The sequence below is a fragment of the Nerophis lumbriciformis genome, linkage group LG06 (assembly GCF_033978685.3).
Source record: "Nerophis lumbriciformis linkage group LG06, RoL_Nlum_v2.1, whole genome shotgun sequence".
Taxonomy (NCBI): domain Eukaryota; kingdom Metazoa; phylum Chordata; class Actinopteri; order Syngnathiformes; family Syngnathidae; genus Nerophis; species Nerophis lumbriciformis.
The window spans coordinates 36,357,792-36,372,568 of NC_084553.2; the positions used below are offsets into that span (position 1 = coordinate 36,357,792).

At 39.7% G+C, this 14,777-nt stretch overlaps 2 protein-coding genes across 2 annotated transcripts in view; one reads left to right on the forward strand and one right to left on the reverse strand.

Moving 5' to 3' along the window:
* Positions 1–2,720, reverse strand: part of elp4 (elongator acetyltransferase complex subunit 4) — a 155,796-nt gene extending 153,076 nt beyond the window's left edge. The window contains exon 1 of the mRNA XM_061964238.1: positions 2,512–2,720. Within this exon, the coding sequence (XP_061820222.1) occupies positions 2,512–2,689 (178 nt within the window). The 5' untranslated portion in view covers positions 2,690–2,720. The remainder of the gene's footprint in view (positions 1–2,511) is intronic.
* A 104-nt stretch (positions 2,721–2,824) lies between these two features.
* The window catches only part of immp1l (inner mitochondrial membrane peptidase subunit 1), a 45,337-nt gene continuing 33,384 nt past the window's right edge, over positions 2,825–14,777 (forward strand). The window contains exon 1 of the mRNA XM_061964240.1: positions 2,825–2,856. The gene's annotated coding sequence lies outside the window, so the exon portion shown is untranslated. The remainder of the gene's footprint in view (positions 2,857–14,777) is intronic.

A 14,777-nucleotide genomic window follows, 5' to 3' on the forward strand; every position in this document is an offset into this window, starting at 1 on the left:
TCTCGTGCACACGAGATACATGTCTGAAAAAAATAAAAAATAAAAAATAAATATATATATATATATATATATATATATGTATGTGTGGGGGGAAAAAATCACAAGACTATTTCATCTCTACAGGCCTGTTTCATGAGGGGGGTACCCTCAATCGTCAGGACGACGGTATCGAGCACTATTTTTTGGATAACCTTATTAAGACATATATATATATATATATATATATATATATATATATATATATATATATATATATATATATATATATATATATATATATATATATGTATATGTATATATATATATATATATATATATATATATATATATATATATATATAAATATAAAATTCCCCCATGTCCCTTTAGGGTCTCCGTAAAAAACTATCTCGAGCGCACGAGAAACTTTTGCGTGAGCACGAGATACTCAGTGGCCTAGTGGTTAGAGCAGGGGTCACCAACCTTTTTGAAACCAAGAGCTACTTCTTGGGTACTGATTAATGCGAAGGGCTACCAGTTTGATACACACTTAAATAAATTGCTAGAAATAGCCAATTTGCTCAATTTACCTTTAACTCTATGTTATTATTAATAATTAATGATATTTATCTTTGTGGAAACACTGATCATCTTAATGATTTCTCACAATAAATATATATCGAAACAGATAAATATCAATATGCAATACTTTATTTTTATATTTTCTCTAAGTGCACATTTTTCAAATTGAACATTTTCAAATGATCACTTCTAAGACAGTCTTGTGAAATCACAATATCCCATTTTAACTAGCTAGCCACTAACATTTTTTAACAAATCATGAAATACTTTGCACCATGTTTGTACAAATAATAACTCATGTAAAATACAAAAGTCAACTTTCAATTTTTTAAACAAATCATGTCACACTTTGAACTGGACACCAAATCTGTTATCTGTTTCTTTGTCAGTTAGTGAAGACCAAGTCTTTAAAATATTTTCTTGGATTTTCACATTCTATTTGAGTTTTGTCTCTCTTAGAATTTGCTGCTGAGCCACAACATTAGGTACACCTGCAGACTGCAGCACGGATTTCATATTTCATTCATTCACAACTCCTCCAACACGAACATTATTGTTTTTGCACTTTTGGCTTCTTATTAAATAACTTTTTCAAATAGATTCAATCTTGCACGTGGAAACTTTAAGTGTGGGCTTTAGTTGATATAACACTCCCGTCAGGGGGTGCATTCTACGCCGGGGGTGCATTATCTGGCACAACACCTGGGCGCTACGATATACACCGCCGCCACCTCCAAACCCCCCAGTTCCCCCCACCCACACACACACCTTGTAGCGTCCCGGAAGAGTTAGTTCTGCAAAGGATTCTGGGTATTTGTTCTGTTGTGTTTATGTTGTGTTAAGGTGCGGATGTTCACCCAAAATGTGTTTGTCATTCTTGTTTGGTGTGGGTTCACAGTGTGGTGTATATTTCTAACAATGTTAAAGGTTTTTATACTGGCACCCTCAGTGTGACCTGTATCGCTGAAGATCAAGTATGCGTTGCATTCACTTCTGTGTGCGTGCCAAAATCTGCACATAATATGTAACTGGGCCAGTACTTGTTGGACTGGACGAAAAGGGGATGTTACAATTTTCGGGAGGGGCACTGAGGTTTGGCAAATATGAAAATCAGCAGTGTACCGCGGCACTGCCACTGTATATAATCGGCGGGCCAGCTCTAGTGTTAATTTGATATCGCCTCACGGGCCAAGTGAAGTTACACGGCGGGCCAAATTTGGCCCGCGGGCCAGAGTTTGACACCCATGGTTTAGGCCTTAGGGGCTCCGTAGATTTTACTATATGATGTCAAAATAAGCATTTTAGTGACATTGACATGCATGGAAATGCTATGCTGGCTGCGTTTTACAGCTGAAACTGTGGTACTGTATGTTGCCCCTATGCAAGCACCAGTCAGAAGTGTTGTATGTATTGTGTGGCTTGTCTAGTAAATAGACCCTATTAGCAAAGACAATCATCATTCAATATCTATGCAAGCACCAGTCAGAAGTGTTGTATGTATTGTGTGTCTTGTCTAGCAAATCGACCTATTAGCAAAGACAATAATCATTCAATTAAATATACTTATGTGCAACTTATGCAAATTGTTTAAGAATATCAGTACATCCATAATTGAGTGACTTTTTTTTTTACTGTCCTGGCAAAACACTGACCCAACCTTATAGCTGTTAAAGCTGACAGACATCACCTTTAATGCGTAAACGACAAACATTTGATCATTTTGATCATTTTAAAGTAAGGTTGAAGTAACGGTAGCACCTAAACACTATGCTATTCATGCTGCTAACCCAAATGACAACTCAACACCATGAATTGATTACGTGGACCCCGACTTAAACAAGTTGGAAAAACTTATTCGGGTGTTACCATTTAGTGGTCAATTGTACGGAATATGTACTGAACTGTGCAATCTACTAATAAAAGTTTCAATCAATCAAAAAACAGACTGACCCAGCAGATAGTCGAGCGACGTGACACCGGAGGATACGAGGAGCTGTCCGTTTTGTACCGAGGGTCTTGTGCCGGGTATGCTTAATATTTTGCTGCGTGTCTTCTTTTGAAAACTCGTAGTATTTAACGGTTTACCCTCGGTTGAGAGTTTACACGCACTGTTGACGGAGGCTGCCATACTGCTTTGAAGCTTCACGACTGATTTCCGTGTTTTGGTGCCCGTTGCCCAATCACAGAGGACTTTGGTAAAGAGTGACCAATGACAGAAGCTGTTGTTGGGAAGAGGAAGTAGAAGTTCCACAATGAACATAGGACAGCCGGAGCATTGATTCAATATTTACTGAGGTAAGGTACTGTAAGTTAACAATTGAAACATTTATTTTATTTTTTTCAATTCAAACAAAAACTAATAAACTCTTATGAATTATTGTTTAGCATTATTTTTACGTCTAACCTTTGTCGGCTCACAGACTCTGAGAGTGACAGTCAGTCACACTCGATAGAATATACTCGTTGATAAACCGTATTAGTACAATTGAAAGGGCGAGTAAACTAAGTTAAATATTAGATTTTTCTATGTAATGAGTACAAACCATGACTCCAAATGTTGTGCAGTATTTAACATCCATAATGTTTGCATCACAAATTTCATTGGAACGCGTTATATTGAATGTGTTTACAGTTACAGTTTAATTACAACTAAATGTTTGATTTAACAAATGTCTGATTGGAATATGTTTTTAAAGATTTAATACATGTATTATCCTGTGTTAAGTTAAAGTTAAAGTACCAATGATTTTCACACACACACTAGGTGTGGTGAAATTTGCCTTCTGCATTTTACCCATCCCCTTGTTCACCCCCTTAAATGAGTATTATTAAAACAATGCTCTATTTAGTTGCAGTATGTATAAGTTCACTCCTCACATTTTCTCCTCAAGGGACAGTAGGCTACAATTGACATGTTTTTATTACAACACTATTAGTTCTACGGCTGGGCGATATGGCCTTTTTTAAATACCTCAATATTTCTAGGCCATATCGCACGGTGGCAGAGGGCTTAGTGCATCTGCCTCACAATACGAAGGTCCTGAGTAGTCGTGAGTTCAATCCCGGCCTCGGGATCTTTCTGTGTGGAGTTTGCATGTTCTCCCCGTGACTGCGTGGGTTCCCTCCGGGTACTCCGGCTTCCTCCCACCTCCAAAGACATGCACCTGGGGATAGGTTGATTGGCCCTAGTGTGTGAATGTGAGTGTGAATTTTGTCTGTCTATCTGTGTTGGCCCTGCGATGATGTGGCGACTTGTCCAGGGTGTACCCCGCCTTCCGCCCGATTGTAGCTGAGATAGACTCCAGCGACCCCGAAGGGAATAAGCGGTAGGAAATGGATGGATCGCGATACACGATATATATCTCGATATTTTGCCTTAGCCTTGAATGAGCACTTGATGCATATAATCACAGCAGTATGATGATTCTATGTGTCTACATTAAAAAAATATTGTTCATACTGCATTAATATATGCTTATTTTAAACTTTCATGCAGAGAGAGAAATCACAACTAAGTCAATTTACCAAAACTGTATTTATTAAACAGTTATTAAGCAGTGGCACAAACATTCATGTCATTTCAAAACAGAAAGTGCAAGATTGTCAGAGACATTTTAAAACAAGTTATTAGTGCACTTTTGTGCATGGTGTCACTCAGATGACTTATCAAAACAACACTAAATTAAAGTGCACTTTTTGTACAGAACGCCACTACAATAGTTTAAAACATGATGTCACACAAGATATTTCAATATGTGTTACATAAAAATGAGCTGCATATCAAATAGTATATGTCCTACGGCATGGGTATCAAACTCTTGTGGTAGCGGGGTTGTTTTGTAGCGTCCTGGAAGAGTTAGTGCTGCAAAGGATTCTGGGTATTTGTTCTGTTGTGTTTATGTTGTGTTATGGTGCGGATGTTCTCCCAAAATGTGTTTGTCATTCTTGTTTGGTGTGTATTCACAGTGTGGCGTATATTTCTAACAGTGTTAAAGGTTTTTATACTGGCACCCTCAGTGCAACCTGTATCGCTGTTGATGAAGTATGTGTTGCATTCGCTCGTGTGTGCGTACAGAAGCCGCACATATCTTATGACTGGGTCTGAACGATGTTAGAATGGATGAAAAGCGGACGTGACGATAGCTCGTATAATACGTTAAAGGTTAATTTGTTCAACCTTGGCCCGCGGCTTTGTTCAGCTTTAAATTTTGGCCCACTCTGTATTTGAGACCCCTGACCTACGGTGTTGATGTGGAAATAGTTGGTTCGGCATTTAGTTGGTGTGGCACCGAACGGAGATGTTGACATGTAAAGACATATTCCCGCTTGAAGCCAAACCACCGTCAGATGATGGACCCTGTGCTGTTTTTCTTGGGAATAATTATTCCTCCATTTGTTACCAGATTCGCACCTTCTTTCTCTCGTATTACCACTCAAACCACACCGTTAGCTGTTAGCATCACAGCTAACATTACCATGTCGCTACCTCTCTGCTCCGCGGGAGCGTGTGACGTTGCTCACGTGACAGTATGTGACGTATGTAAGAAGCTGCGCTTGTTCTAAGTCTCTGTGAGAAGGAGATATAGGAGAGGGTGAGAAACGCATGCAGTTTAATGCCCCGCAGCTAAAAGCAACTGCCTGAGAATGTATACTCGAATATCACGATATAGTCATTTTCAATATCGCACAGAGACAAACCCGCGATATATCGAGTATATCGATATATATCGCCCAGCCCTAATTAGTTCCCTATGAGGTAAGGATGTAATGACGCAATATTGAGACCAGCCCCAAAACAAGTATCAGATGATATCAGCTTACATCTAAAATCGCCGATATAAGCGTTCCGATACAAGTAGACCTGTGGCACGCTTATCTGTGCAAAGCTGGACAGCCAGTTAACATCTAAATGTCTTCCAATAAGCACATTAATTTGGTCTTTTCTAGTATTTTAGTGAAGTAATTTGAAAAAGGTAAACATGGTAAGCTGCGGGCGACTAGGAGCTAGCAGCTACACTACAGCTGAGCACACAATAGCACACACGCTAGATATAAATAGTAAGTGTCCTTATAATATTGCAGTTTAAAACATTTGTCAATATAAACAAATATCAAATTATTATAGTTGTATATTACTTAAAAAATACTATGTCTTCAAGGCAGAAGCGTATTAGAAAGTATCCAGTAACGAATGTGTCCGCATCATTCAATTTACTGTGTCATGAGCTTAGTGGCCATTAGGTCCCACGAAAAACAATTACCACACCACTTCAACTTAAAGACAGCATAAATAAAATCCAGACAGTTATTAATAAATAGGTTATAGTTTTTCATAAATACCATTTTTCTCTGTTTGTCTAATTTCACTTGATCAATGCATTTCTAACATTCCATACTATAAAATAATTAGGGATATCGCCACCAGCATTTCTGGCCTCTGATCTAATTAAAATCTTTTGCCCTTATATACGATCCGATTTCAAGTCCCGATCCGATACTTTGACAATGTTATTAAATTATGGAGCTGAAAATGTTTTTAGCAAGTAAGTAAACTTTTATTTTTGTGAAATAGAAATAGAGAACTGAAAATGTAAAAGTAAGCTTTTATTGTTGTAGAATGAAAAATCAAGAGCTATCCCAGACGCACTTTTAAGACTACCACTATGAATATTCAATACCACGTGGTGTAAACAGCTTGATCCAAATTGTCGCAATATACAAATAATTGAATAAATCAACTTCACAAATCTCAATCCCACTTAAAAGGGTTACAACAGGCTTCACTAAAATATTAAAATAACAGAATTCAACAAAAATAAATTAAAAACACCATGATGCAGCTCACATTTAGAACGGCCAAATCTTCCAGTGTCTTTTTCATATTTCTTGCCTGGTTCCCAGTCCCAGACAATAATTGAGGAGTGCAGGGCTTCCCCAGACTTTCCCTCCAGGGCCGATGTTTTCATTTAACTTTACCCGACAATGGGTCTGCTAAGCTCGGCTTTCGGGTCAGAATGACGAGGCCGCCGATTCGTGACAATTTGGTTGCTGTATTCTTTTCTCTGCAGGACACATTCGCAACTACTGCTGCATGCTACCGCTCCCTCTCCTCACTGTTGCACTCACTCACTGATGTCACTCACCCAATACACTGCCATTCTTAAAGGAGCATACACACACATACTCTACTCTCATAACACTAGTGTGGTTGCGCCGTCTTTCTGTCTCGCTGTGGATTCTCTGCAGAGTGAGAAGAAAAACTGATATCTTGATATGTCAATAACAGAAACTTGTCTTTAGTTTTGTTGGTTTTAAGGCAAACAGCGTGGTATTATCTTGTCACTTCTAATGTGTCGGTTTAATCAGTTGCTTCCCCAACTACTGCGTATTGTTTAATAACATATACACTACTGGTATCTAGTGTCTCAAATGTACAACTACCCTCAAATAGACTTCATGTTATACCTATTATTTTATTACCATAGTAATAACATTTTAGTAATACAATAAATCATATTGCCGCGCTCATCCTACCTGGCTACCAGACACTCTCTCCACTGATAAAAAGCACCCTTGCTAAGTTGGAAATTGTTTTTCTGTTGAATAACAGTAATAAAAGTATCAATATTTTTCGATATTGATCAATATTAAAAATGTATATCGTGATATAGTTTTCGGCCATATCGCCCAGCCCTACCTTAAAGTGTTCAGGCACTTACTTGTTCACTGAGTTTGTAAACATGACAGAAAAGACAAAACAATGATTTAGAGAAATTAAAAATATTGACCTTATTACTCTGGTATAATCATGTACCGATACTACCTTTGGTATTGACACCACCAATTCACAGATAGATTGGCCCCTCCTCTTGCATGTTGTGTACTGACTGCGATAGTGCTGGTACGCCATTAGTTGTTGTTCGCCTATACACTCTTTAACTTGTAATAAGTTGCTGCAAGGCGTTTTTGCCTTAATGAGGTGATTATTATTAACTTAGGGGAGCGTCTCTACACTGTGTACGGAGACATATAATCAGCTGCAAACCACTTGTCAGCCGCGGGTTAACAAAATAATGCAGTGTCGAACAAGAGGTTGTACTCGCTGTTTATCTTGCCGAACCGCCGCACTGAGTTGCAGGATGGGTAGACGATCATGAGCCCCAAAACAAGCTTGCTAGTTAGCTACCCATCTAGCTAGTAAGGCTGTGAATCTTTCGGCATCACACGACTTTGATTCTTGGGGTTAACATTTTGATTCAGAATTGATACTCGATTTGGAACGATTCTCTATTCAAAATCTACACTTTTTTAATAACATTGGATGCCAGTTCTATGGTTACCTCCATTCCTCCATTAAATAAATAAACAGCTCTGATCATTGTATACAGTATATTACTGAGAAGAAAACTGGCTTTGTTTAATGAAATGCTTCCCAAACATTTAATAAAGTCAAATACAAATAAGACAACAAGAGAAGTATCCCACACTTCTCTTTTCTAAAGGAAAGCTGTATGGCAGATCTGGGCATTGACATCAGCAATATGATTTGCCCAAGTGGCTAGACAAAACAGATTAGAAGTAAAACAAATAAAAATTGATTTTTGCTTTTTTTTTAATTGTTCAAGAATCACGATTAACACCAACACCGGAAGCATATTACCCGAGGGGGCGTGGCTACAGAATACAGGAGTTGTCAAATGGGAAATGTTTTCTGAGTTCTTTGTATGCATCCTATATAATTTTACATTACATTTCAATGATAATAATGTTAGTAAATCATTTATTAAAAGACAAACAATTATGTAGTAAATTCTATGGGACATGTAAGTGTCAAAAAGTTGTCAATAAGGTTGATAGATGAGAATAAATCTAAAGTTAAAATATAGTGTATAAATGCACCCAATTGCAGAAAATGTAGTTTTGATTTTCAAAAATGTATTTTGTGTGGCAGCACTTCGTGCTGATAAGAATTTCCCTCTTTTTTTCTCAAATGGTGCTTACATCCCTGCATTAAAATTGGCTGTTACCTATCGATCGGCAAATCCCTAATTTTTCGCAGTGTACGCCGGCGCTTCAATGCAGAAACATAAACCAAGGTTGAGACACTGTGGGAAACATTTGTACATATTTGATAACTTCAATTTAACATTCAGGGCAGCACGGACAAACACGGGTTAGTGTGTGTGCCTCACAATAAGAAGGTCCTGGGGTCGATCCCCGGGCTGAGGGTCTTTCTGTGTGGAGTTTGCATGTTCTTCCCGTGACTGTGTGGGTTCCCTCCAGGTACTCAGGCTTCCTCCCACATCCAAAGACATGCACCTGAGGATAGGTTGATTGGCAACACTAAAATTGGCCCTAGTGTGTGAATGTGAGTGTGAATGTTGTCCATCTGTGTTGGCCCTGCAATGACTTGTCCAGGGTGTACCCCACCTTCCGCTCAGCTGGGATAGGCTCCAGCCACCCGTGACCCCGAGAGGGACAAGCGGTAGACATTGGATGGATGGAACTTACCTTTCAAGACAATACTGGTGGAGGAGGGGGAAAGGTGGGTTTTCTCGGTTTAATGTCCACTTTTTGTCCTGATTAACTGACAAGTGACAAGTATAATTCTTAAGACAGCTGGGGAATAGGTCCTTGTGTCAAGTAGAGGCCAGAGGCAGCACAAGATCACAGGATACTGTAAAGGCTCCAGAGGAAACAATCGTCCAACTGCTCATTTTACTAACGCTCTCAGCTAAGGCAGCCCCGCTGTTTTGACAGCAGCGTTGAGATTTATGCATCCTGACAGAGGACCAAGGGAATATATCCTGACGACACTCGGCCCATTTGAGACGAATAAGATGCTCTGACTGACCTGCTTCTCAGCAGGAGGAAGTTCAACATGCAGGAATACAAATATTAAGCTGTAGTAACCCGTCAAGTACAAATCCTGGATTTTGAAAGACCAAATGTGATCATGTACTATATAGATAGTGTACATCAGTTAAACCTGAGGTCAGGGCGATATAATTTTGAATTTTGCAATGCAGGGTGGTGTTAAGGATGTCATATACTGTAGCTGCCATACATTTCGTCATGCAAGCAAGAACTTGGCACACTGAGCATCAAACGAATCACTCCACAAGTGTATTTTGCTATTTCTTTGGATTCTTGGTTATGACCCTAGAACTATAAATATAATCGATGATTGTTCTGGCTGCTCATTACAATTTACAGTAGCTATGTGGACAATCATACTGATATTTAATTAGTGGTAATGGTTCATGGTAATTTATTTTATACACATCTACCTTCCTAAAAATATACCTTGTAGTGTGCCTCAGGGTTCAAATCTCTACATTAAAGACATCTGTAAAGCTACGAAATCCATGAAGATAACATTGTTTGCAGGTGAAACTACTGCATTCTGTACATGAGAAAATACAAGGATTTAATCAAGATAATCACAGTAGAAATTGTCACTCTAAAAACGTTTTTTTTTTAAACAGCCTAATAATAATAGATGACAACATGAGCTGGAAATTGCATGTTAAAAATATTCAACAGAAAGTAGCAAAAAATATCCAATGCTAATAAGGCAAAAATGTTTTGGAGATCACTACATATACTCTACTGCTGTTTGGTGTTACCATGTTTTAATTATTGTGTGGAGGTATAGGGAAATACTGGGTGTCATCTTGGTCATACAATGCCAAGATAATGAGAGGAAAAGGATTATTTGGGTGAGGATTCTAAATAAGGCTGCACGATTATGGCCAAAATATTAAACACGATTATTTCAATCAATATTAAAATCACGATTATTTACTGATAATCGAAACATATTGTATTGCACTTTTCATCCCTAAGACGGACAAGCGGTAGAAATTGGTTGGATGGATTTTAAACAAACTTTGCTTACATTTCAAAATGAATCTATAAAAGCAATGTATTAATAATAGAATATAATGCACAAAAGACACAGGGCTAACTCAAATAAATATGCCATTGCAGAGTGCGATCATAAAATGCAAACAAGTGAAAAAATAGGATTACGCACAGCTTCAGTGGTCGCGGAGGCAAAAACTCGGACATGGGAAGAGTTTGGGGAAGCCGTGGAAAACGACTTACGGACAGCTTCGAAGAAATTCTGGACCACCATCCGCCGCCTCAGGAAAGAGAAGCAGTGCATTGTCAAAATCGTGTATGGTGAGGATGGTGTTCTGCTGACTCCGACTGCGGATGTTGTTGATTGGTAGAGGGAATACTGCGAAGACCTCCTCAATCCCACCAACACGTCTTCCTATGAGGAAGCAGTTCCTGTGGAATCTGAGGTGGGCTCTCCTATTCCTGGGGCTGAGGTTGCCGAGGTAGTTAAAAAGCTCCTCAGTGGCAAGACCCCTGGGGTGGATGAGATCAGTGTGTGAATGTGTGTGTGAATGGGTGAATGTTGAAATAGTGTCAAAGCGCTTTGAGTTCCTTAAAAAAAGGTAGAAAGCTCTATGCAAGTATAACCCAAGATCCGCCCGGAGTTCCTTAAGGCTCTAGATGCTGTAGGGCTGTCTTGGTTGACAAGACTCTGCAACATCGCTTGGACATAGGGGGCTGTACCTCTGGATTGGCATACTGGGGTGGTGGTTCCTCTCTTTAAGAAGGGGAACCGGAGGGTATGTTCCAACTATCGTGGGATCACACTCATCAGCCTTCCCGGTAAGGTCTATTCAGGTGTACTAGAGAGGATGATGGAGAGTGAAACCTCGGATTCAGGAGGAACAGTGTGGTTTCAGGAGGAACAGTGTGGTTTTCGTCCTGGTCGTGGAACTGTGGACCAGCTCTATACTCTAGGCAGGGTCTTTGAGGGTGCATGGGAGTTTGCCCAACCAGTCTACATGTGCTTTGTCGACTTGGAGAAGGCATTTGACCGTGTCCCCCAGGAAGTCCTGTGGGGAGTGCTCAGAGAGTATGGGGTATCGGACCGTCTGATTGTGGCGGTCCGCTCCCTGTATGATCAGTGTCAGAGCTTGGTCTGCATTGCCGGCAGTAAGTCGGACCCGTTTCAAGTGAGTGTTGGACTCCGCAAATGCTGCCCGTTGTCACGGATTCTGTTCACAACTTTTATGGACAGAATTTCTAGGCGCAGTCAGGGCGTTGAGGGGATCCGGTTTGGTGGCTGCAGGATTAGGTTTCGGCTTTTTCAGATGATGTGGTCCTTATGGCTTCATCTGGCCAGGATCTTCAGCTCTCACTGGATCGGTTCACAGCCGAGTGTGAAGCGACTGGGATGAGAATCAGCACCTCCAAGTCCGAGTCCATGGTTCCCGCCCGGAAAAGGGTGGAGTGCCATCTCTAGGTTGGGGAGGAGACCTTGCCCCATGTGGAGTTCAAGTACCTCGAAGTCTTGTTCACGAGTAAGGGAAGAGTGGACCGTGAGATCGACAGGCGGATCGGTGCGACGCCCTAAGTAATGCGGACGCTGTATCGATCCGTTGTGGTGAAGAAGGAGCTGAGCCGGAAGGCAAAGCTCTCAATTTACCGGTCGATCTACGTTCCCATCCTCACCTATGGTCATGAGCTTAGGGTTATGACCGAAAGGACAAGATCACGGGTACAAGAGGCCGAAATGAGTTTCCTCCGCCGGGTGGCGGGGCTCTCCCTTAGAGATAGGGTGAGAAGCTCTGCCATCCGGGAGGAGCTCAAAGTAAAGCCACTGCTCCTCCACATCGAGAGGAGCCAGATGAGGCGGTTCGGGCATCTGGTCAGGATGCCACCCAAACGCCTCCCTCGGGATTTGTTTAGGGCACGGCCAACAGGTAGGAGGCCACGGGAAAGACCCAGGACACGTTGGGAAGACTATGTCCCCCGGCTGGCCTGGGAACGCCTCGGGATCCCCCGGAAGGAGCTGGATGAAGTGGCTGGGGAGAGGAAAGTCTGGGGTTCCCTGCTTAGGCAGCTGCCCCCGCGACCCGACCTCGGATAAGCGGAAGAAGATGGATGGATGGATATATTGGCCCACAAATTATTGCCGTTAAACGATAATATTGCCATTATTATTATGAGACCAAATTAACCATTGATATATTGATAATACATAATAATAATGAATGCATATTCTTTCAAATGTAATACATTTGTATTTCTTGTAAATTTAAACATTGTAATTGGAACTTTTGAATCACCAAGTTAAATAAAACAAATATTAACAATAAAATATACTTCGTCTGTTAGCAAATTGTCGCACTTAAATAAAAATCACAACTAAAAACAATAAAATATGTTAAGGAGAGTGTGGGGGGGGCACAAATATACACAAATAAACATAATAAATAAAATGGCTAGATAAAGTATAGACAAACAAAGTTGCACTACAATATTTCACATGTTGGTAGAGTTGTACATTACTTAACTGACAATCAAGTTAGGACTTTTTTTTTCAACAAAAGTTCCCAGTAACAATAAAAACACTACAGTATAAGCAGATGTATTAACAAGTCTTATGCAAAAAAACTAGTCTGGCAGATCCCGGGTGAGGAAACACTAACATAACATGACAACATGACAGCACTTAAAAAAAAAGGCTAGTTTGATAACAGTATTAATTGTCAGCATGTTTATGGCAATGTATTTAACCCCACTTTCTATGCGCTCACATTATTTTGCACCATTTTATTTACACTGACCTAGTTTGTTCACCAAACGTGAAGTGAGTGTAGACTGTCAGGTGGTAGTGTTTCAAGTGGGCAGGCAGGTTTGTTGTATTCGCACAAATTTGGCAAATTAACTCTTCGGTGTTGATAGGCTCACCTTGTTCCAAAGAATTAAGCTGAAATATTTGTACACTGGTGTGATGGCATTTGATTTTGTGATCATGTTGTGTACATTCTAACTCGTTGCACTGTGTGATGCTAGTGGGCCAGCGGCCCCGCACAAAGAGTCAAAAACACTTAATGAGGGCAAGAGAATTCACCCCTTTCTTTTCATTACGCTATGGCACAAACGCAAAACAAAAAGTTTGAATGCTCTTGAAGTATGCACTTGGCGATTTATCGATGCTGGAAAACTTACTGACTCAATTTTAATGTATAGTCGTTTAATTGACTTAATGAATATCGGCCCAGGCCTACAGTCTATTGCATTTGTATGTGACTCTTATACAGCAAAGTCCTTATCCAGCTTGGTCCCATTCACACTGTGAAAGCCAAAGTGAGTGCACACTTTTGATTTAATCTTTAATTATAACTTCCTTCCCCGAGTCAGCCATTGTAGCGTCTTTTTTAATGTGCCTTACAGGATACGGTAGTGTCGTTGTGTGGAGGCACTGTGAGACTTTTTGCATGTGTGATGTAGGCACCGTCCATATTTTGATGGTATGATAACCTCAGGCAAAAATATCATGGTTTTACTGTATCAACAAGGTATAGTATTATTATTACAGCTCTAAAATCGGTCTTTAGTGAAAAGAAGAAAACAATAACTTAAGTTGAAGAGTAATTTCTAATCAATGTAATAGAGCATGATTTAAGTGGAACATATGTATTCAAACTAGACAAAAGAAATAGGTGAATGTTTTAAAAATAAATAATGAATATATATATATATATATATATATATATATATATATATATATATACAGTATATATAATTATTATGTTAAAAAAATAGTAATGCTTACACAATTTCAATGTTGATGATGTGAATTTATTAAAATAAATGAATGAAGGTAATGGCAAGCAGACACATTCTCCCTAAAATACACATTCAAGGTTCAAGGTTCAACTTTATTGTCCCCGCGGGGAAATTTGTCTTGGGCACAGTGCATCATTGCTTTCTTAACATACACAAAAACAACAGAACAAAAACACAAGCACAGACACAACCACAACCAGACAACTAACATTTAAACATCAGAACATGGAGCTTGATAGACATAGGTGGCACTTTGATGTAGGCATAAAATCTACAGTATGGAGATAAAGATAAAGTACCAGTGTGCATTGCACTAGAGCTCATGGATAAAGTGATGTGTGCTAAAGTGCTATGTGCTAAAGTGCTATGTGCTAAAGTGCTATGTGCTAAAAAAGTGCTAACCTATGTATTAACATTCTATTGCACATTGTTGGTCAGCTTAATGGAGGCTGGGACAAATGATAATTTAAGGCGGTTAGATTTGCATAGTGGGACCCGGAGTCTTAAAAATGTGCATAAAATGTGTTTTGTCCAATTACTCGATGTATCGAACA